Source organism: Abramis brama (genome assembly GCF_963993115.1).
Source record: "Abramis brama genome assembly, chromosome: 3".
NCBI classification, from domain to species: domain Eukaryota; kingdom Metazoa; phylum Chordata; class Actinopteri; order Cypriniformes; family Leuciscidae; genus Abramis; species Abramis brama.
In genome coordinates this window covers 13,864,167-13,891,289 of record NC_139965.1, presented here as the reverse complement: position 1 = coordinate 13,891,289, position 27,123 = coordinate 13,864,167, and the positions used below count along the sequence as shown (strand labels likewise).

General features: G+C 37.6%; 1 protein-coding gene across 1 annotated transcript; it reads left to right on the top strand.

Annotated features, from left to right (window-relative positions):
• Positions 1-5,455: 5,455 nt before the first annotated feature.
• wrap53 (WD repeat containing, antisense to TP53) lies at positions 5,456-26,090 on the top strand. Its single transcript, XM_084109035.1, has 11 exons — positions 5,456-5,677; positions 6,531-6,795; positions 8,054-8,231; positions 9,035-9,130; positions 9,225-9,333; positions 10,331-10,419; positions 20,110-20,333; positions 22,044-22,255; positions 22,354-22,457; positions 22,547-22,690; positions 24,702-26,090. Exons 2-11 carry the CDS (start codon positions 6,546-6,548, stop codon positions 24,919-24,921), a joined length of 1,626 nt encoding a protein of 541 aa, XP_083965161.1. The 5' UTR covers positions 5,456-5,677; positions 6,531-6,545; the 3' UTR covers positions 24,922-26,090.
• Positions 26,091-27,123: the final 1,033 nt, after the last annotated feature.

Below are 27,123 nucleotides of genomic sequence, written 5' to 3'. Positions count from 1 at the left end.
TTTAAAATGTAATTTATTCCTGTGATGGTAAAGCTGAACTTTCAGCATCATTACTCCAGTCTTTAGTGTCACATGATCCATCAGAAATTATCCAAATATGCCGATTTGCTGCTCAAGAAAGATTTATTATTATTATCAATGTTGGAGACAGTTATGTGGACAGCTTTTGCAATATAATAAATGTCTATACTGTCACTTTTGATCAATGTAATGCATCCTTGCTGAATAAAATTATACATTTCTTTAATTTCTTTCCAAAAAAACAAAAAACAATGAACTTTCTATTCATCAAAGAATCCTGAAAAGAAATTGTACACAACTGTTTTCAACATTGATAATAATAATAAATGTTTCTTGAGCATCAAATCATCATATTAGAATGATTTCTGAAGGATCATGTGACACTGAAGACTGGAGTAATGATGCTGAAAATTCAGCTTTACCAACACAGAAATAAATTGCATTTTAATATATATTTAAATAGAAAACAGTTATTTTAAATTGTAAAAATATTTCACAATATTACTGTATTTGCTGTATTTTGGATCAAATAAATGAAGCCTTGGTGAGCAGACGAGACTTCTTTTAAAACATTAAAAAAATCTTACCGTTATAATAATTTTGGCCACCACTGTATATACAGTCGAGGTCAAACATACACCTTGCAGAATCTGCTAAATGTTAATTATTATACAAAATGCATGTCATTTGTTTTATTTAGTACGGTCCTAAGTAAGATATTTTACATAAAAAATGTTTACATATATTAAAAAAAGGTTCAAACATTCACTGATGCTCCAGAAGGATTGAAACGCAATGCATTAAGAGCTGGTGGGTGAAACCTTTTTGAATCAAAGTAAACTGTTCGTATTTTGTCTTCCGGGAAACATGTAAGTATCTTCTGTTGCTTCCGAAGGACAGTACGAAATGAAAGAATATGATAACACAAGAAAAACTGACATCTTCATCTTGTTCAAAAGTTTTCACCCCCCAGCTTTTAATGCATCATTTTTCCTTCTGGAGCATCAGTGAATGTTTGAACACAGGAAGAGTGAATTATACTGGCTCGTCTACAAGTCGATGTATCAGAATGGTAATGTGTTTTATGTATTGCTCTCTACGTCAGACACATTACGGTAATTGATATGATTAGCCTTTGCTTGACTGTTATCAAACAGCTGATAATGTGTTTCACAAACCATGTTCCCGTTCGCCATCCCCAGAGTCAGACAGCTGCCTTTTGAAAATCAGTATCCTTAGAAAAGCTTTCAACATCATAGAAAGTCATTGGAGAAAAGCCCCGCACCGCACGTTGACTGGATTAGTCACATGTTTGTGATGGTAGGAAACCGTGTTTTTGAGACTCTCCACTGCAGTTTTTAGGAGAAAATACTCCACAATGGGGTTGACTGATAAATTTGCACATGGTTAGTCCTAAAGCATATTAAAAACACCACATAGACATATAAACAACATTAAAAACTTGATTTTGACCACAGGGGATCTTTAAGCCATCTTGAGGGCATTTACTGATGGCCCCTAGTGGGCCCCGGGACCCTGGTTGAGAAGCACTGTGGAATGGCAACCACTCACAACACACTGATATCAGGGGTGTGAGGGCTTTTACATGGGCACTCATATTGTCTTAGTGTGTGTTCACACTTGTCATGTTTGGTTGGATTAAAACGAACCCTGGTGCGATTGCTCTGTTAGTGCGGTTCATTTGAATAAGTGTGAACGCTGATATCTGAACCCTGGTGCACCAAACAAGCGGAGCGAGACGCTGAAAAGATGAGTCTCAGTCCGCTTTCAAACGAACTCTGGTGCGGTTGGACTGAAATATGAACGCAACACGGACCAAAGACACATAAACAAACCAAAAACAGGACGTAATGTCACAGGATGCGACCCTAAAAGAACAGAATGCTCAAGCACAGCTGTTTTTTCTCATTATAGACGCGATGTAGCCCATCACAGTTCGGTACAGGCATCAGAACCCCGTGTGTGTGTGTGTGTGTGTTTTTGTTTATATTACATTGTGGGAACCAAATGGCCCCACAAGGATAGTAAAACCTGAGATCACCTCCATTGTGGGGACCAGCCAGCGGTCCCCATGAGGGAAATGGGTTAATAAACATACTAAATGATATTTTTTTGAAAATGTAAAAATGCAGAAAGTTTTCTGTGATGGGTAGGTTTAGGGGTAGGGTTAGTGTAAGGGGACAGAATATACAGTTTGTACTGTATAAAAACCATTACGTCTATGGAGAGTCCCCACAAAGATGTGTGTGTGTGTGTGTGTGTGTGTGTGTGACGGAGGGATTCCTGCCGCTGTTTTGACTGCTTCACATATTATATAAACTCTTCACGAGTTCTCAGCTGGTCAAAATACCATCATATTTAGGCTACGCACACACAACAAGCGCATTTATCCACAGCACACAGCATTGATCTGGATGTTCAGTCGCGAAATATACGTAATAAAAGGCGACCAATCAGGTTGTGAATGTGAACATATCCCTATTCCTTTAGGTTCGTTGTTAAAATGCCAATGTGAACCCTAAGCGGAGCAGGACTAAATGCTTAAACCGGACTACGTGTGAACACAACCTTTAAAATATATTATTAGATCTACTCTTTTATTTTCTCAAAAATATTTTTCTTCCTTTTTTTTTTCTTCCTTTTTTTTTTCTCTGCCTTGATTAGATCTTTGCTGTTCCAGATCTTCAGATGGAGATAGAGGCTCTCACTGCTTTGTCTTCGTCTTCATCTCCATCTCCTGTCCTCAGCCTTCAGAGGAAGATCCCAAGAGACGGAGATTCCCAACAGCACATGTAATCATGCCTGCATGTCAATGAGGAAGAACCCTGGAGGAAGAGGAGGACTGATGGACTCATGGCACCATATTCGGACTACTAAGAGGAACGTGTTTCCTTGCTAGGAGGAGGGAGTGAACTGTGAATGCTGGAACAGCTGAACTATGAGATCTCGAACCTGCACAGAATAGTTCTGCTCGAGTGCAGCCAGAGTTAACTTTACAAACACAGCACACACATGAATAATAACTGAAATACACACACACACACACATTCAGAAATGAATTATCAAGTACACACACTCGCTGACATGGCTTAACACAGTCCCACTACACTTCAGTCTGGCTGCCATGTAAATAATGTATATAACCTTAACCCTTTTCCCATTCTCTGTTGGGTTTTCAGATTTGTTTGATTTTTTTTTTTTTTTTTTTTTTTCTTCCTCTCTTTTATGACATGCCTTAACAGTTCAGTTCTGCCTATTAAGGCACACTTAAGATGCGTAAAACAAAAAAAAGTGAGACTAGCTCTGTGACATAATAGCGTGTGATTTTATTTAAGGAACCCATGAAACATTGTTTATGAACCTGTGAATTGATTTATATAACATTACAAGTGATCCCCGCAAAAGATGTGTAATTGATTACTTTTTTGGTGTAACTGGGCGAGTTTTTCTGACGTCGGAACAGTTTTTGCTTTGCATTTTCAATATGAGCGGGAAAAACTGTTTCCAGGTCAGAATTGTGTCGACTGAATGAACATAAAAATGCCTTTTCATCGTTGATTTCAGAAGAGAAATTGGTGTTCAGAAACACAAAGAAGATGATTAATTGTGTGCCTAATGTCTTTACTGGCATGCAAAAATAGGTTTTAAAATTCTAATGATGATTAAAAAAAATACATGTTTGTCATATCTATTGATTCAGTGTGTGAAAAGCAACAGTACTGTATTGACGCTTGTCACAGAGTCGTGTGTTCATCTTAAAGTGATCAACCGAACAACAGCGGCGATGGCTGATTCGAAATCAGCATTCAAAATGAGATCGTGTACGTCTCTAGCTTGCACGCCACACACACGAGTTGGATGTCTTGAAATTTCCAGAGATACAACCATTTAAAAAAAGGTCATAAAAAAACCATTTTGACAATGTTTGAATATTCATCATGTGAATAGTTTTTGGGGTTTCTGGTTTGTTTGAAGAAAATTAATAAATACTTCAGAATGAAGCACTTGTGTGGACTTTGCTTTTCTCACTATTTAGCATTTGACACAAGAAAAGGGTGTCATGTGTCATTTCTCTCCAATAAGGTGACTTTATTGCTGCGTCCCAATTCAGAGGCTGCATCCTTCGAAGGCCGATTGCATCACCTTGGAGCGACGGAGGCCGTCTCAATTCGAAGGCTCCTTCCCGAGAAATCAAGTATTCAACAGTTGGGCTGCGTCTGAAATCGCATATACTCTCTTGAGTAGGTACTTATTTTGAATAAGTAATAACTTCACGACAGCTAAAATACGTTCTATGTATTATAAATGTGTGTAGTATGAATGTAATCTTTTCACTTTACTATATAGTAGGGAAGTTTGTGATTTTGGATGCACCCTTGGAAAAATGAACATGTAGCTGTAGCCTACCTGGTATTTATCAGGATGAATAGATATTGAATCGAGACAGGAATCTAATTGCAAGCTTATGAATTGAAATCATGAAATTTGTGTTAAGCACTTATAAAAAGAGTAGCCTACCAGTCATTGTACCATGTAAACAATGTAACATGTTGTCCTTAAACTTAATGAAATTCTGTTTAGTTACCGATTTTGACAATCACAATACACTTATTTTATTTTAATACTGTGAAGCTGCTTTGATACAATCTGTATTGTGAAAAGCGCTATACAAAAAATATACTTGACTTATTGCCCTACTTTATGTAAAACTGATTTGATAAATCTACTAATATGATGACTGAAGTCTACATCTCATTAGAGTGAACATGCAAGATTTATTTATTTTTTTAAACTTTAAATTTCTATTTTCAAAACATTTAATGAAGACCAGATTAACTGAAATAGCCTACTGGTAAAAATATATATTAAAATAGAAATGTATGATAAACGCTTAGCACCACACAAACAACGTAAGACAATCCGTTTGTGGTTTTCTGTAAAGTATTAAATGGATTTAAAAGTAAATTCTGCCTTAATGCATACGTTAAATGTATACGATTTATATTGAAAACACAGGCTGAATCCGAAATCATCCCCTAAACCCTCATTCACTATTCCCTACGTTAGTCCACTAATACTGTTCACTTGAAGGAGTGAATGAAAACGAGTGAGCGAATTCGGAAAGCCGTTAAGTGTACTTGTTATTGCAGTGCAGTGTGGGATTGAATAAGTGCACTCAATAACGTACACTATGGTTTCGTACACCACTACAAATGGCTGTCCCCTCAAATAACGCCCTATTTGAGGGTATAGGGGGCGATTTCGGATTCAGCCACAGTCTCTGGTAAAAACCAGAGCCATAGAGAGAAAGAGTTGCGACACTCCCATAGACCTCCGTTGTAAAACTGTTTCTCTCTATGGCTCTGGTAAAAACCTGTAACGGGGTATGACGCAAATCTCGCGAGAGTCAGGTGACCTGGCAGCGCATACACACACAGTGCAAACATGGCGGCGCCCTGTGATTACAAACACGACGCGTGAGTTCCTGTTTACTAGGTTCAACACAGTGTGTTTATAGAAGAGATGCTCTGAAACTGTCATCTGAACTCAGTAATACAAGTACACTGAGGAAGTTGGTCGGATTTGTAAGATCCAGAGCACAAGATACGCCTGACACGAATTAAAGAAACAACAGGTAGAGTGACACTCTTTGGCTGGACGAGTCAAAATGCTGTTATACTCTGAAAGATGTTCATCATTTTAAGAATGTAACCGTAAAAACCCTTTAACTTACAGCTGTCACCATATATATAATAAAGTATGTTTATTAGAAATATCAGAACAGTACATGTAGTTGAGCAGTTATGTTTCTTGTAGGCAAAATTGCCTATATACATATTGAAATTACACTATATATTATGATCATGTATATTGAGAGAGAGAGAGAGATAGTGAGTGAGTCAATAATACAATACGTGTATCTTTACAATAACATATTACATTTGCTGTTTATTATAATGATTCATCAGTACAGAGTTCATTTTAAATATAAAAATTATAAACCGTAACTGGAGATTACCAGAAGTCCTTATGTGACATCACTTTTCATTATAGTTTATGCATTTAAATAAATTAGTAAAAGTGAAGGAATCCTAAGGTGGTGTTTGCTGGCTAGTTTCTCTAGAAACTTTGCTATGCATATAGCAGAAACTATTGTTTTAGTGAGTATTTAAGGGTTTCATAATTGAGATTCATAGAATAAAATGTCATGTGTCAAGCAGGGACTTCTTGGGAATCTCCTTTTACTGTTTTCTAATATATATATATATATATATATATATATATATATATATATATATATATATATATATATATATAATACGGTTTACTACAATATTACAAAGTACTACAAAATGTTTTTTCATGTTTATTATAGTCAGATATCTGAATGTACAAGCTTATTTATAAGTGTAACTCTCGCTGCCACTGTATGTAATCTGTATGTGAACTCCATGAGTGAAATGATATGAACTGTGCTTGTTCTCCAGGCCTCTGAAGACAGCATGTCAGGTGCGGGTCAAAGCAGTGATGGTGGTGCAGGACAGGACACAGAGGCTGATGGAGAACCTCCTCACGAGGCTTTTCTTCAGCGAGGGGTGGAGGAAGAAGAAGAAGAGGAAGCACCACCAGCAGCGAAGCAGCCTCGACTGGAGCAGGACGATGTGGGTCTTGATTTACTCCTGACACCGGAGCCGGTGATGCCCTCAGAGGAGACACGTGGGAGCCCAGGTGCTGCCGGGACCCTAGAGGAAGGTAAGGCCATTTTTACAAGCACTTCAAAGCTTCTGATTTACAGTATCCTGTTTGGCGCAATGTCAGTATGCCCTTCTGATGTCTTAATATGTGCTGATATAAACTCCATATGTGGTTCTCTTACTGACATCTTTAAGTAATTACACGGATATTGTCCTTTAGTCTTTCATATGCATCCAATTTTATAGTTAAGCAGCTCTCCGTAAGTGAACTGTTCGGTTCACTTTAATAAATCTGGATGTGATGTTATTTTTCTTGGATCTGAAATGAGATGTGGTTCACTTTTGTCATGGTTCATCACATGTGAATGCCATTGAACGTTGATCACTTGTCCAGTACAACTGCCTTTAATCACAGATAGCCAAGTAACATCATAAGTCAGTTTTTATTTGAATTGCACTTTTTACAGTTAATATAGATTTAAAGTAGTGAACAAGCCATGGACAACTGTAGCATAAGTGTTTAGAAGATCATTTTATTCAGTTGGTACTTTTAACATGAGTTATTAGTGGAAATTAAAAACTTGAATTATTAGCCTAATATTTCTTTGCATTAAAATAGCCACAGAAGCATTAACAAACATATACAAACACTGATTAATTAGTTAATATTTGGCTTATGTCATGTTTATTAAATTAAATCAAATTAAATTACCAATGTTTTAATGGTATACATTAATATAATAAAAAAAACACAGATACATGACACATCTGATAATATTGTTGTAACTGATCAACCAAAAATATAGATGATAATTGCCTTAAATTATTGCTAAAAACATTTCCTAAATTCTGTAATTATAGGTACTGCAATATAGGTAAACTATGTTTCTAAAAATGTGCACAAAAACTCATGCGCTCATTTGAGATGGACAATTTTTTTTATTTGATTAGAAGACATGCAGATGGAAACACATTTACTGAATAAATTCCTCAATGTGATTGGATATCTGCACTAACCAGTGAATCAATTATATCGCACAGCATCTCAAATGTTGGTTTGGTCTGAAAAGTTTATTGCGTTTCGTCTTTACGCTCTGAGATGCAAGTAATTTATGATGTACGAAAAATATTACAGCAACTTTCATTTTTATTACAGATATTTTGCGCCAATTTCCCAGGAAGTGACGGTTTTGTTCTCTTGAACACGAGGGGACGGAAACGCTGCTTTATAAATGTTTTATGCGATATTACAATTTTGCACATTAAATTCGCAACCTCGGATGGAAACATAGCTAACGTTAATTTGATTCTGTCAGTCGCCTGTCATCACACTGATGAAACAGAGCGTGCTGTAGGACCTGAGGAGACTGAAGGAGACGTGGAGTGGCATCAGAACGGAGCCGAGACCAGAGAAACGCTCGGACGGGCCGAGGAGGATAAAGCAGACGAGTCTGAGAAGAAGAGTCCAGAAGACACCTCCACTGAGCAGCACTAGTAAGTATACGGTCATCTTAAAGGGATTTAAAGTCATCTTTGCACCATGACCTCGAGCCAAACACCCCCCAGAAGGCTTTTTTTCCCTTGGTTGAACATTATTAAAGTTAGAGCTTATTTAGAGATATCAGCCGAATGGTTTAGTGCAGGCGCTAATGGATCCAAGGATGTATCCCGTAAATTACCCCACTAATAATGCCCAGAATGGTACCAAACTTCTACAGTAGTACAAATAGGTTCTGTACTCATAAAACGAGGCATTGGAAAGTTTGTAAGTACATCAGGAGTTTATTTAAATGACACTTGCCTGACGGCTCCTGCTACCGCTAACCCGGACGTCGAAGTCACTTCAGTGATTTTTGATTCAGTGATCGCTTTCTGCCAGGACTTTTACGGGCTTTTCCCAAATCACTGAAGTGGTGTCGACAAGTGTTATTTAAATAAACTCCTGATGTACTTACAAACTTTCCAATGCCTCGTTTTATGAGTACAGAACCTATTTGTACTACTGTAGAAGTTTGGTCCCATTCTGGGCATTATTAGTGAGTAATTTACGGGATACATCCTTGGATCCATTAACGCCTGCAATAAGCCATTCGGCTGATATCTCTAAATAAGCTCTAACTTTAATAATGTTCGACCAAGGGAAAAAAAAGCTTCTGGGGGGTGTTTGGCTCGAGGTCATGGTGCAAAGGACCCCAGGTTGAATGACTTCGAACCATCCCTTTAACCTATTGTGACGGGGATATTCTTGGCTAGCCATTGGGTGGCGACTCAACGTTGTCTTTTTCCCGTGTCCTCAGTCAAGTCCTCGACTTCAGTCATAACCCTCAGATGCTGACGGGCTCCTGGGCCGAATACTCCCACATCGCTGAGAATTACCTCAGAGGCTGCAAATGGTGATAATAACTGATGAAAGCAACTCATTAATGGTGGCTGTGTTGTGTAAACTGTACCACAGTATCGATCTTTCTTTGTGACGCCTCTCTGCAGGGCTCCAGATGGTTCCTGCATTGTTTCAAACAGCGCTGATAACGTTCTTCGTGTGTATAACCTCCCGCCTGAGCTGTACAGCAGCCGCTGGGACATGCTTTCTGAGATGGTCAGCCTCTTCCAGATCTTCTTTTCATATTTACCATGTACCTGTAGAAGTAGAAATACGAAGAACTGATTTTGGCCAGTGTTCAAAATGATGAATGTCTCATGACCAGTGTTGAGGGTAACGCATTACAAGTAACTCAAGTTACGTAATCAGATTACTTTATCATGTAACTAGTAATGCATTACTTTTAAATTTACAACAAAATCTTAGTTACTTTTTTCAAATAATTTATACAAGTTAGTTTTTTTTCACATGTATTGACTGACAGCGTGTCCCCATGTTGAGAGAAATCGTGAGTAAGTGCAGAGGCGTTGTGTGTGTGAACAAACATGATGGATATTGTAGTTCTAGACTAAACGTGAGCAGGCATTTACTTATTCTGACTTGCACAGAAACAAATTCAGTTTTCATCAAAATGAATAAAAACAGGGGAATTCAAACTTTAGTTAAACATCACATTTGTGTTTTTATTGCTGTTGAACTTTCTTCTTCTGCAATCCAGAACGGCAGCACAGCTGACAGGTTTGTTTGAGTTGCGCCCTCTACTGTACAGGCGTGGTTTTGCATTTTCTTCAGCCTGAGGCTTACTCGTTTCACTTTTGGTGTGAAAGGGCTTTTACATTTGCCAAAAAACAGAACTTTTTTTTTTTGCTATTAAAAAAACAAACATGCAAGCCTATCCCAGGTGAGAGAACGTAATGTAACACATTACTTTCCATAAAAAGTTACCAAGTAATGCAGTTTGTTACATTTTAGGGAGTATCGCAATATTGCAATGCATTACTTTTTAAAGTACCTTTCCCCAACACTGCTCATGACACAGTTTAAATGAATACTGGCATCTTCATTTTGAAAGCCTTGAGTCAAAGGATCTTTTTTTTTTTTTGCTTTGCGTCTAAACCCTTGCTTTACATTTAAATATATAAACATTCTTGTTTGCTTATTTGGAAATCCTGTACACAATGTAATGGTGTTGCTTCTGTTTGTGTCCACTCAGAGTCCAGTGCTGAAGATGGCAGAAGGAGACACCATCTATGACTACTGCTGGTTCCCTAAGATGACCTCTATGGACCCGGACACATGCTTGTGAGTGTATATATAGTGTGTGTGTGTGTGTCTATACTCTACTGTTTGGAATTTTAAAAAGTTTTTTTTTTTATGTCTCTGAAAGTCTCTTATGTTCATCAAGGCTGCATTTATCTGATCAAAAATATAGTAAAAACACTAATATTGTGAAATATTATTAACTTAAAATATGTGACCCTGTCACCAGTCACATGGGTCAATTTTGTGAAATTGAGATTTATACATCATCTGAAAGCTGGATAAATAAGCTTTCCATTGATGTATATAGTTTGTTAGGATAGGACAATATTTGGTCGAGATACTATTTGAAAATCTGAGGATGCAAAAAAATTGAAACATTGAGAAAATCGCCTTTAAAGTTGTACATTTATGTTTGTGATATTGCTGCATTCACTCACAAAAATAAATGTTTCATATATTTACGGTAGGAAATTTACAGAATATCTTCATGGAACATGATCTTTACTTAATATCCGAATGATTTTTGTCATAAAAGAAAAATCGATAATTTTGACCCATGCAATGTATTATTGGCTATTGCCACAAATATACCCGTGCGACTTGTGACTGGTTTTGTGATCCAGGGTCACATATTTTAAAATGCAATTTATTCCTGTGATGGCAAATCTGAATTTTCAGCATCATTTCAGTCCTCAGTATCACATGATCCTTCAGAAATCATCCTAATATGCTGATTTTGCTGCTTAAGAAACATTTATTGATATTACGATAGATGTGCTGCTTAATATTGTTTGTTGAAACTGATGAACTTTTTCAGAATTCGTTGATGTTTAGCCGTTTAAAAGAACAGCACTGATTTGAATGCTAAAATATTTCTGTCACTTTTGATCAATTGTTGTTGAATAAAAGTGAGAGAAAAAAAAAACTTTTGAACTGAATTTATCGATTTACAAAACATTAGTTTTCGTGTTGTTCTGTTCCCTTTGGGTTTAGAGTATTAGGAGTACATCTTCCCTTAATAACACCATTTTGAGAATCCCTGTTATTGTGGCTTGTGTTTGGACTGTTAATATTAAGGACTGTGTTTGCTGGGCGGTTTGAAACACTCATTAATAGTGTTCATTTTGTATTTATCTCAAAAGTTGTTTTGAAAGCTAGTAAGCAACAGATAAAGCAGAAAAAACTGCGCTATTATCCATTCAGCAGGGCAACTGACAAAGTCAGAATCATGTAGCAGTGCCAAAATTGATATGCAGTATGCATATGGTTTGCTCTGTGGAGAATAATTGTGTTTGGCTTCCCATAGCAAAATAAAACATGCTCTACATGCCAATGTTTGTAACCCCAGATCAAGAGGATCAGAAGAAGCTTTTTCCAATATTTCTTGAGCTTTTCACTTTACAAAAACGACATTGATAGTCACTTAGTAAAGATTAATGTAATGTGTTCATGGCTGTTGGAAAAGTTGACTTAGATATTGACATTCTTTGGTTCTCTATCCTCTCTATTTTCAAAGCTGTATTTTTTTTAAGAAATTGACCATTTGGACTTGACTAATTTGTGGACCATTTGGGTCAAATGGTCAGGTTTCATTCAGTGATTAACAGTCACATTTTTACAATCTCCAGTTAATTGTTTCCAGAGACATGGCACGTCTTTAAAGAGATTGAGTTTTAATTAAGCTTATTGTTCCAGATCAGCGTTGCTGTGTTTCTTCTCTGTTATGATCAGTGCTGATGAGCCTTGTCTCCTCCTCTGGTGGAGATTGTTGGATTCGACCCAGAATGTAAATTTCAAGGCTTGGATTTATTGTGGCTGCTCACATTTCCTGTACTTTCTGCGAAACCCTCTGGAGGGAGTGAGTGGTTTTGATTGTGCCTATTTATAAAACTGTTAGTTCTGGCTCTAAGATGTGACAGATTTTTGCTCCGTGTGAAACAACATCCCTTAAGTTGTGGTAAAATATCTATCTGTCTATCTATCTATCTATCTATCTGTCTGTCTGTCTGACTGTCTATCTATCTATCTATCTACAGTATCTATCTATCTATCTATCTATCTATCTATCTATCTATCTATCTGTCTGTCTGTCTGTCTGACTGTCTATCTATCTATCTATCTTCAGTATCTATCTATCTATCTATCTATCTATCTATCTATCTGTCTGTCTGTCTGTCTGTCTGTCTGTCTGTCTGTCTGTCTGTCTATCTATCTATCTACAGTATCTATCTGTCTATCTATCTATCTATCTATCTATCTATCTATCTATCTATCTGTCTGTCTGTCTGTCTGTCTGTCTGTCTGTCTGTCTATCTACAGTATCTATCTATCTATCTATCTGTCTGTCTGTCTGTCTGTCTGTCTGTCTGTCTATCTATCTATCTATCTATCTGTCTGTCTGTCTGTCTGTCTGTCTGTCTGTCTGTCTGTCTGTCTGTCTGTCTGTCTGTCTGTCTGTCTATCTATCTCTGTCTGTCTATCTATCTATCTACAGTATCTGTCTGTCTGTCTGACTGTCTATCTATCTATCTATCTACAGTATCTATCTGTCTATCTGTCTATCTATCTATCTATCTATCTATCTATCTATCTATCTATCTATCTATCTATCTATCTGTCTGTCTGTCTATCTGTCTGTCTATCTATCTATCTACAGTATCTATCTATCTATCTATCTATCTATCTATCTATCTATCTATCTATCTATCTATCTATCTATCTATCTATCTATCTGTCTATCTGTCTGTCTGTCTGTGCGTGTGTGTGTGTGTGTGTGTGTGAATACTGTTGTGTCTATCTCTCTATCTGTCTGTCTGTCTATCTATCTATCTATCTACAGTATCTATCTACAGTATCTATCTATCTATCTATCTATCTATCTATCTGTGTGTGAGTGTTGTTGTATCTATCTATCTATCTATCTATCTATCTATCTATCTATCTATCTATCTCTATCTATCTATCTATCTATCTATCTTTCTATCTGTGTGTGAGTGCTGTTGTGTCCTATCTATCTATCTATCTATCTATCTATCTATCTATCTATCTATCTATCTATCTATCTATCTATCTATCTATCTATCTATCTATATTTCTATCTGTGTGTGAGTGCTGTTGTGTCTCTATCTCTGTCTGTCTGTCTGTATCTATCCATTCATCGGTTTGTCTGTCTGTTTATCTATCTATCTCTCTGTCTCTCTATCTATCTATCTATCTCTGTCTGTCTATCTAGCTAGCTATCTATCTATCTATCTGTCTGTCTGTCTGTCTGTCTGTGTGTGTGTGTGTGTCTATCTATCTATCTGTCTGTCTGTCTGTCTGTCTGTCTGTCTGTGTGTGTTTTGTGTGTGTGTGAATACTGTTGTAACTAACTATCTATCTATCTATCTATCTATCTATCTATCTATCTATCTATCTATCTATCTATCTATCTATCTGTCTGTCTGTCTGTCTATCTATCTATTTGTCTGTCTGTATGTGTGTGTGTGTGTGTGTGTGTGTGTGTGTGTGTGTGTGTGTGTGTGTGTTAGGGTTTGCAGAAAGCAGTGCTGGAATTGTTTAGGGAGGAAGTAAGCGGTCTCTTGTTCTTCATCTCCAGTTCTCCGTCGCTCCAGCTCTCGTTTAATGATGTTCTCTTTGATGGTTATGTTTTTTGTTGGACAGAAGGCAATGGAACAGAAATCAGTCCAAATCAATGGCAGTCGTCATGAATAACTGCGGCAGGTTGCTAACGAGGGCTCGTTAACTGTGGCATGTGCTGTTTCACACACGCGCAGCATCGGTTCTGATCAAAGTTGTTTGGGATTACAGAATCCGCCCTGCAGCGACCGAAAATGACAAAGGAAAAGGGAGGAACGACAAGTCGCGGGTCAAGGACAAACTGTAAACTTCATAAAGGAATCATTAAGATGAAGAGGATGAGGTTAAAGAAGTCAGAGACGTGTTCAGTAACAATTTGTCATCTTTTATCTTGTCTTAGTGATTGTTTACAGGTATTTCTGAAGCACTGTGAAACAGCAGCTTTCGAGTATTTCTCTTCCAGGCGTGTGTAGCGTAATGTTCTGAGTGCTGCCAAGGGCTTAAAGAGCTGCTTGAAGGTCCACAGGGGTTGATCATTAACTCTGACTTATGATTGGCTGTTTCCTCCAGGGGAGGTGCTTAGTATTCAGGTCATTTACATCCTCCATCTCGACTCTAGTCATTTGGTGTAGTTTCTCATTATTCACTTTTAAACTGTTGCCCTCCTGTTGAGACGGAACGTCGGATCTGTACTTAAGGGAATGGTTCTCCGAAAAATAAAAATTCTGACATCATTTACTCTTGTCATTCCAATCCAAACCCATATGGCATTAATTTGTCAATAGCATAGTAAAGCACAGTTCAACGATTCACTTTAAAACCAATCCACTTTCTGTTGGTCTGCACAGTGAATTTGCATAACGAGCTTAAAGGGGTCATGACATGGATTTTTATTTTTTATTTTAAAGGGGTCCTATTATGCTTTTTCACTTTTTTAACTTTAGTTAGTCTGTAATGTTGCTGTTGTTTGAGCATAAAAAAGATCGGCAAGGCAAGTTTATTTTATATAGCACATTTCATACACAATTAGTCCAGTCATTTTAAGCCAAAATGGGGGTCAACCTTGAACAAATTGCAACAGAAGCAAACTCAACTGATTTTGTATCCTCAATATGTCCTGAGTAAGGAAAAAAAAAGCCCAGAAGAATCCCATTAGGGGAAAGTTTCGAAAAAGATCCAAATATAGCCTATTCATACGCCTATGCATTCATTTTCTTACGTGAATAGGGTAGAAATTGTAACCTTTAGATATCACCATGAAAATTACTTAGTTGATTAGTTGCATCAAGACAAACAAAAAATGTATTACAAGTTTTTTGAAATTGTTTGTTAACATGGACAAATGGTGCATAATCTAATTATGTATGTGCTAATTTGCATAAATACCACAACAGATCTAAACATTGGGTATAGCCAGGGGAAAATGTCTTGTTGAATCTTGTTGACATATAACAGTAAAATACTTAATGTTAAGGTCTGAATGGAACCCATTTAGGCTACCCATGAGCATTAATACATAGAGGCAGGAAGAAGTACTTTAGAAACCAGCCTTTATTCATTTTTAAGAGATGGGGTTTGGGGCTGGGTCCGTGGGACTGTTTCCGGGGGACGAGTCTGAGGGAAGAACAGGAGACAAGAGGGTAAGGAGAATGGAGAAGACAAAGGGTAGGCAAAATAAAAAGTGAATCCCCAGAAACAGTCCCAAACCCCATCTCTGCAATAATAATTAATAAAGGCTGGTTTAAAGTACTTTTTCCTGCCTCTATGTATTAATGCTCATGGGTAGCCTAAATGGGTTCCATTCAGACCTTGACATTAAGTATTTTACTGTTATATGTCAACAAGATTCAACAAGACATTTTCCCCTGGCTATACCCAATGTTTAGACCTGTTGTGGTATTTATGCAAATTAGCACATACATAATTAGATTATGCACCATTTGTCCATGTTAACAAACAATTTTAAAAAAACTTGTAATACATTTTTTGTTTGTCTTGATGTAAGTAATCAACTCAGTAATTTTCATGGTGATATCTAAAGGTTAAAAAATTTACCCTATTCACGTAAGAGAAATAATGAATAGGCGTATGTATAGGCTATATTTGGGTCTTTTTCAAAACTTTCCCCTAATGGGATTCTTCGGGGCTTTTTTACCCCATACTCAGGAAATAATTAGGATACAAAATCAGTTGAGTTTGCTTCTGTTGCAATTTGTTCAACCTTTTTTCATAAAATGACTGGACTAAATGGTAATTCAGTTCAGTTCAAGTTTGTCATATGCATATTAGTACAGAGTACCACAGCAATGAAATACAATGTGCCTTGGCACTCTCTCAGCACCAGTCAATAAATAACAATTATAATAACATTAAAATATCCAAGCACAGTAAACATAGTAACTACGCTCAAACCTCAACCCTTCTTCCTGTTGTACTATCATTCAGTAGCCTTATTACCTGAGGGTAAAAACTATCCCTGAAACGTGATGTGCGCGTGGGGATGCTCTGCAAACGTCTCCCCGATGGAAGGTGGGAGAAGAGATTATGTGCAGGATGACTAGAATGACCTAGTGCCTTCTTAGTGCTGCGTTTCCAGTAAATGTTTTGGAGCGGTTCAAGTGGAACCCCAATCATTTTAGATGCAGTTTTGACCACCTTTGTCAGAAGATTAAGATCACATGAAGTAGCCCTGCCAAACCACACTGCAATGTTACCTGTCAGTATACTCTCAATTGTACAGCGGTAAAAGTTATGTAGAATGTTAAGGGACATGCCATATTTCTTGAGACACCTCAAGAAATAAAGCCTCTGATGTGCTTTCTTAATGGCACAGCTGATATGGAAGGACCATAAGAGGGAGTCGTGGATGCCTAAGAACTTAAGGTGTTGACAATTTCAACTGGAGACTTGTTAATATAGACAGGTGTATGTGTGGGTTTGTTCCTTCTGAATCCATGATGACCTCCTTGGTTTTCCCCACAGTGAGGGACAGATTGTTTCTGCGGCACCACATGATCAAATTACTCACCTCATCCCTATAGGCCGTTTCGTTATTGCTGTCAATGAGTCCTACCACGGTAGTATCGCCAGCAAATTTCACAATACTATAAGTGGGATGTTTTGCAATACAGTCATAGGTATACAGGCTATATAATAGAGGACCGAGACAGCAGCCTTGAGGTGCTCCGGTGTTAACACTATAGAGGCTGAGTATGTAGTACCAGCTCTAACTGTCTGGGGCCGGCCTGTTAGAAAGTCCTGTATCCAGCTGCAGATGGTATTGCGGAGGCCCAGGTCTAACAGCTTGGGTATTAAAATAGACGGTCTGATAGTATTGAAGGCACTGCTATAATCAACAAACAGCATCCTGACATGCGTATCCCTGCCCTCTAGATGTTGGAGCACAGTATGTAAAGCCAAGGATACAGCATCATCCACAGCTCTGTTTGATCTGTATGCAAATTGTAGCGGATCAGTGGAGACAAGTATGTTGTTGTTGATGTATTCACGAGCTGTTCAAAACACTTCATAATCACAGAAGTCAAGGCTACAAGTCTAAAATCATTCATACAGGTGGCAGTCGTTTTCTTAGGCACAGGAATTATGATTGATTTTTTTTTTTTAAACAATTTGGAACCACACAAAGAGAGAATGACAGGTTAAAAATGTCAGTGAAAACAGAGGCAAGTTGCATGTTTGCCAGCAGCATGCTTGGTATTGGAGGCCGCGTAGCCTCACCAGCAGTCCCCCGCGTCTTCCTCTCTTCCGCCCATATCGCCTTCGATATCCAGTGCGCCAGGTTTCTGATATTTTGATAATATCCACAGGTATCATAGATGTTGTCCGATGTCCAATAAAGTCTGGCGATCATAAGTGATAAGGGAGGACGTAGGCTGTATTATCAAACTAATAAGTAAGGTTAAAACTAACACTAAGCGCGGCGTGAGAGAGGCTCGTAAGCATGTCGCCATACATCGGCGCCATTGAAGTAAACATAATTCAAAGTGCTTTACATAGAAGTAATTAAAATAATCAAAAGAAATAAGAATAATTAAAACAGTTTAGAATAAAAAGGAAATAAAATACAGTGCAAATAGTATTTTACCAAGGTTTTTACAAAGGCAAGGTTACAAAGCTCAAAGTCCACTTCAAAGGGAGATATATAATTTAGCAGAATCCACTTTTCAAGAACTATGTTAGTCTGTAATGACTCTTCAGTGAACGGCTCGTTTGGGCTACATCACGATTTTTCCGGATCTTATGAAGTCATAATGGTCCTCATTTAAATAATCTCCGCCCACTGAATATGCTAAAAAGTTGGCGAGGCCTGGTTAAGCTGCGCCAGAGAAGATGAAGGGTGTCGTCGCTGTTTTTTCCACCCGGAAAAAGTTTGTCCTAAGGCTGACGAACTTAGAGAGGTTAAAATTTATTTTTAACACTGTTCCTGAAGATTATCTCAACGTTTGTCTGTGCGCTGCACATTTAACGGAGAAAAGCAGACAGAGTACGATGCAGGCTATATGCACAAAAGCTTCTCCTGAGAGACGTAGCTGTTCCCATTTTGTCGGGACAATCTGTTGTTTATGGATCACAACTTCTTAGTATGTCTTATTATTTGCAGTTGTGTTTTCTATTAACAGTTCCAATTATAAGTTGTGTGTAGTTGCTATGATGTAAACGAAGGGCAAAGCTTTGCCTCCGCTAGCCTGCTAACTAACATTACAGTATTGATGTAGTGTTTACTTTAGCTTTTGTAAGCTCTTGCTTTTGTAAGACTGTTCACCACCCCTAAGGAAAATTATCCATGATTTTGTGATCGATTACTGGAATTTCATCAGCATGTTTCATGAGACTTTGCAGAGTTGTAGACAGACGTCAGTCACTGAGCACCACAATCGAAACAGAACTTTTACAGTTCCTCCTGAACCGAAACAATGAGCTTATGCTGCGTTCACAGCATGTCATAATCGTAATGACGAGATGGCAACCCGTGAAGTTCTACCCGGAGCTGTTCACGTCCTCAGACTCAGATTTATGCGTTTCTATGTCAACACTATTAACGGCGAAATGAATCTGCAGCAGTCAGGTGGTACAAGTCAGAGCTCTGTAAGTTGTTTACGTTCATTATTATTGTAATATTATGTACTTTTAGACATGAGGTAGTTTAACGTTGTCTCTGATGCTTTGCCGTCTCTTCTGTGTGAGTTCATGTGTTTTGAAGGAGGCGTGGCTTTGGAGACGCTTTGAAGGGAGGGTGGGATCTCATGCTTTCAAAGCTAGCTTGCTATTGCTAGCCTACCTTTAAGCTCTGAAACTTGCAGGATTTTTTAATGGTACAAAGTACTCTTATATGTCAAAAGACGAAGGCACATTTGATTTCTCATGTGTGAAACCTGTGTGGGAAACTTTTTTGCCCTCATACTGAAACTCCCCATCGGATTCCTATTACAATAACTGGATTTCGTCTGAACTTTCACTGAGCAATGGCAGAGATGTCCGCACCTTAAAAGCGTGATCAAAATATCAAAATATAATATGACTCGCTGATAATTTTCCAAGTGCTTCAATTGAATTTGGTGAAAAACAATCTGACAATTTAGCAGTTTTACAGTAAAATCATAGCGTTCACTCATATTCATGAGAGTATTCATGCATTTAATCCCAACCTGACCAAGTTTCCATGCAATATCTTGCCTTGTTTTGCCATGAACATCCCAAAGTGCAGAGATGGTTTATAAAAAGCTCTAGTATTTTTTTTTCAATGTTCTGAAATCCTTAATTTATGTAATAAAATGTTTTAGTATATATATATTTATATATATATATAGTTTGTACTGTCCCCTATCAATGCCAAGGGATTGCCTAGGGATTTTCCAATCCTTTGGAGGGCACGTACTCATATGCCTAATTTCTTTCATCTAGCGGTAGTCGTCATCTTTCACTTCAAATTGTCTTAGCTCTTAATTTGTTAGATTCTCTATTGTGAATGGGTCTTTTGTGTTGCCGGTTTAGATGAAAGCCAGACTGATTACTAAGTCTGATGTTGCATTCTCTTGTAGTTTTAAAAAAAAGTTTTTAGATCTTTTGCAGTATATTTCTGTAACATGCAGTGTATTTCAGTTTCCCACTTTTTGCTGCTTGCCCCTTCAGCATTGCCAGCAGTAGCCGGGACAACCCAGTCCACATATGGGACGCGTTCTACGGGGACCTCCGTGCATCTTTTCGACCCTACAACCACCTGGATGAGCTGACCGCGGCCCATTCCCTGTGTTTCTCTCCCGACGGCTCTCAGCTCTACTGCGGCTTTGATAAAATCGTCCGGGTCTTCCACACCGAGCGTCCTGGGAGAGACTGCGAGGAAAGGCCCACCATGGGTGAGGGTCCCTCTTGTAGAGAAATAACCACTTCATCAATCACTCTCACTCTTCAAACGGTTTTTAATCGGGGTCATCAAGACGGCTGTCTGGTTGCATGGGTGTGGAATGCCTGTAATCCCATTTAATTTCTTTTTGTTTGTTTGGGTGGATTCATTCCAAACGCATTCATGGCGGGAAACACATATTTGGCTTGATTAAGCTGACATGGCTTGCATGGCTCTGATCTAGACAGTGGCTGTGGATATAATTATCTTAGCATGTTTGTGGTGTCTGACTCATTCACGTTGGTTCAACACTGCTATTGTAATTATTGGTCTGGATGTAACACAAAAGGTCTTTGTTCAAACTGATGAGTGTTAGAAATATGCAGGCCTATCATATTGTTATATTATAGTAAAATGGATAATATAGTTCCATCTTTATACTCTGATTGGATGAGCCACATACAAAGTCGTTGTGAAGTAGCTGATATACGTACACTACTTCTTCAATAGTTTGGGGTCAAATAAAAAAAAGGTAAAAAAATAAAGTTATTCTTCAAGGACATTTATAGTGTTACAAAATATTTCTTATGTTGAAATATATTCAATTTTGTTCTTTTGAACTTTCTATTCATCAAAGAATCCTGAAAAATTGCATCATACTTTTTCCATCAAAATATTTATCGGCACAACTGTTTTCAACATTGATGATAATGAGAAATGTTTCTTGAGCAGCAAATCAGCATATAAGAGTGATTTCTGAATGATCATGTGACACTGAAGACTGGAGTAATGATGCTGAAAATTCAGCTTTGATCACAGGAATACATGACAACAGTTATTTTAAATACTTTAATTGTAACTTGCTATTTAAAAAATGTTTGTATTTTTTTGAGCATACGAGACAAAAAAAAAAAAATCTTACAGACCCCAAACTTTTGAACAGAAGTGTACACCTGTGACGGCACATCAAATTAATTCTTATTTATGCGTAAAGTTGCAATGTTGTTTGTTGTTTGAGTAAATTCAGCTTCTCGTTAGACCCCTTAAAGGGACAGTTCACCCAAAAATTTAAATGCTGTCATTAATTTCTCGCCCTCATGCTGTTCCAAACCCGTAAGACTTTCGTTCATCTTCAGAACACAAATGAAGATCTTTTTGATTAAATCTGAGAGATTTCTGTCCCTCCATTAACAGCTACGCAACTACCACTTTGACACAAGTTCAGTTGAGCTTCTTTTATGTTAGTTGATCAATGTTTTTACAGTATGTGAATAAAAGCCTAAATTAAATCATCATATAAAGCGATTGTGTCTCTTCAGAAAATTTGGGCTAAACCGCTCAATTCATATGGATTAGTTTTACGATCTCTTTATGATCTTTTTGAAGCGTCAAAGTGTCAGTTGTGTAGCTGTCAATGGAGGGACAGAAAGCTCTCAGATTTCATTACAAATATCTTAATTTCTGTTCTGAAGATGAACGAAAGTCTTACGGGTGTTGAACGACATGAGGGCGAGTAATTAATGACAGAATTTACATTTCTGGGTAAACTATCCCTTCAATAACAAGTTCTTTCTCATCTGGGCTTGTTTGGGAAACGCCCCTCTGTATTTTCTCATTTACTCCATGAATCTTTTTCGTTCTCTAATACAAAAAACAAAAATGCAAAATAACTTTTGTTCCTGTTTTTCTTTCCGCTCATTTCATACATCCCTCATCTTTCAAGTGAAGAAACAGGGTCAGACTGGCATTATCTCCTGTATTGCCTTCAGTCCGTGCCAGTCCATGTACGCCTTAGGGTCGTATTCTCGTTCGACCGGCCTTTACTCTTGTGAGGATGGATCTCTGCTGGCTCTTCTGCCCACTCGACACCACGGAGGCCTTACACACCTGCTGTTCTCACCCAACGGCTATCACCTGTACACGGGCGGCCGCAAGGTCAGTGGGCTGTCAGATGCATCAGCCAATCAGAAGCACTGCTATTTGCGTGTATGTTTTGAATTGTCTTGCTAATACTGTGTGTCACTGCCTTTTAGGACTCAGAGATCCTGTGCTGGGACGTGAGAGATCCAGGACAGGTTCTGTTCTCCATGCACAGGAACGTCAATACCAACCAGCGTATCTACTTTGACATGGACCAGTAAGATCAAGATTTACAACTTGCCTAAAAACTCAACCATTGTAATTGGCCCTGCTCATGTTATGTTGATATTTGTGTGTCTGAATTAGATCTGGACGATATCTGCTGAGTGGGGACACCGATGGTGTGGTGTCAGTGTGGGACACCCTCACAGCGCCACCTGATGGGAATGAGGAGACACTACAGCCAATGCTGCAGTATCAGGCGCACACAGATTGTGTCAATGGCATCAGGTACAAGTAGAAAATGCATGACAATGACTTTAAATTTGACAAAAATGTAAACCTCAAAGAAATAATGCCTTATAAATCTTCGCTTTAATGGATAGATTGTGATTTCTTTATCTTTTTATTGTGCCTCTTTCATTTTCCTCATTTTAAGAGTACTCGAAGGTTAAATTTGTGCCAGAACTATAATTTGCACTTTTTCTTAAGAACTTAGAAGTTTGGGGTCAGTATGGTTTTCGAAAGAAGTCTCTTATGCTCAGCAAGGCTGCATTTATTTAATCAAAAATACAATTAAAACAGTAATAGTGTGAAATAATATTGCAGTTTAAAAATATTGTTTTCTATTTGAATGTATTTTAAAATGTAATTTATTCCTCTGAAAGCTGAATTTTCAGCATCATTATTCCAGTCACATGATCCTGAAGAAATTATTATAATATGCTGATTTGCTGCTCAAAAAACATCTCTTATTATTACCAATGTTGAAAACAGTTGTTTAATATTTTTTTGGAAACCGAGATATTTTTTTTCAGGATTCTTTGCCAAAAAAGAAAGTTGAATATAAAGAATGACTTTTATTTTAAATAGATTTTTTTTTTTTTGTAACAATGTAAGAGTCACTTTTGATCAATTTAATGGATATTTCTAAATAAAAGTATACATTTTCAAACTATTAATATACGTATTAAAAAAAAAATCTTACTTACTCTAATATATCTAATGTGTGCATGTATGTGTTTTTAAAAAAATACATTTTTCAAGATCTGCCCCTTATTGAAGAATGACTTTTTAAAGGAAAAGACTCATAAATGGATTCAGGACATAAAATGCTTAATATCAAAGATGAATGATAAACAGCGAGTGCTTTTTGGCATCGCAGCTATTTATCTGCAGTGTAAGCGCTGGTCTGTCTAGGTTCACGAAACCATTCAGGCTCAGAGTCAGCGCGGCGACCGCTATAGGAAAGTTGCTGACCGCTAAAATAACCCGGCTGCATCTGAAAACTCAGACAGTGACTTATTTCCTTGCTGCCTTATAGGCCGTGACTTTGCAGGCAGTGTTTGCGCACGAAGGTTCCTCACGAAACTGATTTCGGACAGACTTCTGTGGCAGAGTAACAGTTTAATGATCTACAGCTAAATAGAGCGAGCTCTGGTGAATATTTAATTACTACAATAGTAATTTCTCCCTAGAAATTACATCAGAAGTGGAAAATGTTTATCAAAAACTTACATTTACACACAAACTGACCAGCAAACACACCTTTCAGGTGCCATCTTTATTTTATTGCTCAACTCTCACAGATTGGAAAGCATAGGATTGTGGGATATCAAAGGCAGCGAAGGATACATCTATTCGATACATATCACGATACTATACTCACGATACGATATTATTGCGATACTCCAAGACATATGGTAAAAGGTTAACAGCAAATGAACTGTTGATTAAAATGCTAAATTTAATATTACATTGTGGGTGTAAATGAATAGGCTTGGACTTGGTCCTGGAAACCCAATGCACAGGACAATAGAGACACCAGAATAAAAATATTCATGATTCTGAAGCCGAAAATACAGAATTATTTTAGACGAATTTGCTTTCACTCTTTCACTGACTAGATATATTTAAAATAATGTAGGACACGTTTTACTGGTAACATCAGACATTTGGCATTATCAGGACCCACAAATATTCCCCCATTGCATTATTATACATTATATTCAACATTTTATATATATATATATATATATATATAGTAGTTTAATGTAGTACTGACACTGAAAACGTGAATGTTTTCCTCAAACAGAAATGTTATTTTGGGTGAACTATACACAATACATATTGTCACTATCCACATATTGTTGTATTTTTGTATTACGATATATTGTGACACGATATATTGTTACACCCCTATTACATAGTGCACCTTTAATCTGCAAAATAAATAAATGTAAATGACTAAATATTGCTAACTTTACCCCCACTAACTTTTTTTACTCTCTCATTTCTACAGTGTGCACCCTTTCATGCCATTAGTGGCTTCGTCCAGCGGTCAGCGCAAGTTCTGTTGGCCGTCTGACAGCGGGGACTCGGACTCTGAGTCAGACGAGGGAAATGTGATGCCAACAAATGATGTCCGACAGGACAACGCTCTGGTGCTGTGGTGGGCCGGCCCGTTGGCCTCAACCAATGAGAGGGTGCAGGAGGAGGAGCCAGCAGTCATTGAAAGCTAGAACTTTTGATTGTAAAACTGCACACCAAACGGACCCATAATCTACTGCCAAACCTATCATACCGATTGTTTAGGTGAAGAGTTGTAAGACTGTAATTCTGCATTGTTTTTAATTGTAGAATAGTCCTTTTTTTTAAATCCTCCGGCCTTTTTGCATGCCGCTAGGTTCGTAAACCTCAATCGGTGAATGTCTAAAAGTCAAGAAAAACCAAAATCCATTGAATTTAAACTGGTTCTGACAACAAATTATGATTTAGATGACCTGGAACACCTCTGAAATATGAATAATTCATTCATAGTTTTCATTTTGTTTGGATGGCTCCTTAAATTGATGTTTACGTTGGGTTTTCTAGCAATGCCTTCAGGATCTGCCGCTGTTGGAGTGAGATGCCTCTCAGGTTTACCATTTAGCTGCACAGCCTTTTCCGATTTGCATTGGGTTTGTTTTCCTTTCACCACGTAGAACCTGTTTTCAGGAAACACGTTGAGCCTTGTCTGGGACTTTCAGTGAAGACAGAACCGTTATTTCAGCAGCAGGTTTAATCCATGTAAGAGATGATTTTGACACAGGGAAGGTCTGTGTGTGATGGACTGAGACGGTTTATATGTTTAATGTGTTATAGAGCTACAGTGGGCAGCTGTGAATATATTTTTGTAAGCCAGTGATCTGCTTTATTGTGTGTGAATGTGGTTGGTTTCCTGCCTCTCAATGAGTCTCATTGCTTTAGCTGAGGCTGCACATTCCCTTTTATAATAACCCGTGTTTGTTTGTGTGTGTGTGTGTGTGTGTGTGTGTGCGAGAGAGAGTCTATTCATATTCTAATGTTAGCTGTCGTCTTGACAAAATGGTGTGCATTTTTACAAATGTACACTTTTTGCAGCTTTACGCTGTGTGTATGTTCTGTACTTTACTCTTTAAAGCACTGGGTTTGAATGTTTCAGGCTTGCCAAACATGCTCTAGTCAGCATGCTGAATATCATATTACATCCACTGCTGAAAGCTTCAGTTGTTTGTACAAATGTGTAACACAAACCCTTTTATTTTGTACAGTTTTCCTGGATTGTAAGCCACCTCATTCAGGTCTGCTTGTGGCTCTTTCTGCTCAGAGGAACCGTTTGCTACAGGTAGATCGCAGTGGTTAAGATTAATAAACGTGTTTACATCAAAAATGTCACTGTCTTTCTGTAATTAGTGGTGTTTGCAAAGGTAAGTTACTATTGCTCATGCTTTAACAAACCTCTAACTCAAAGTATTAAACTTCATGGGTGCGTAACTTCTCCCGTCCAGCATTTGTTCTATGATGATATGCAGATTTCAAAGCAATCATAGGCCCAATTCATTAAAGTTGTCTTAAGAAAAAAATCTTAAAAACATAAATTCTAAGACGTTTTTGAGGATGTTCCAAAGTGCAATTCTTGAAGCATTTTGTAAGTTTTTTTTTTATAGCGGTGTATTACAACAATTTCAATACAGACCAATTTTGTAAGGCATATTTGAAAGAAGTTATTATAACAGTTTAAATTCTTTGATTTTTTTTATTTATTTCATTTTTTTTTTTTTTTTACATTTTTGAATTCTCAAATTTTGTCTGAAGAACAATCTTAAGAAAAAAGATAACATTCTTAGTCACGGTAAAACGGCAAATCTTTTCTTCCATATTTTTACCTAAAATATGAGTTTAATGGATTATCGATTATCAGGGCGAATCTTTTTTTCCTTTAATGCTGACTTTAAGTATTTTTTGTAATACAAAACTTGTTTTAAAGGGGTGGTATAATGCCCCTTTTTACAAGATGTAAAATAAGTCTCCGATGTCCCCAGTGTGTATGTGAAATTTTAGCACAAAATACCCCACAGATCATTTTTGTAGCATGTTAAAATTGTCCCTTTTTAGGGTCAGCAAAAACACGTCATTTTGTGTGTGTCCCTTTAAATGCAAATGAGCTGCTGCTCCCGGCACAGAGGGCGGAGCTTCAAGAGCTCGCGTGTTAGCAGGCAGCTTGCAGACACACACAGAAAATATTTCCCTTTGCTTTGAACTTTGAGCGTTGTAACTTTGCAGATGTTGTTTATGCTCAAACACCAACATTACACACTAATTAAAGGTAAACTAAGTAACTTTTTTACCTTAACCGAACAGCTTCGGAGTCATTGGAATAGTTATATGACTTTTTTCGGGTTGAATGGTGGTCGTCTCGCACC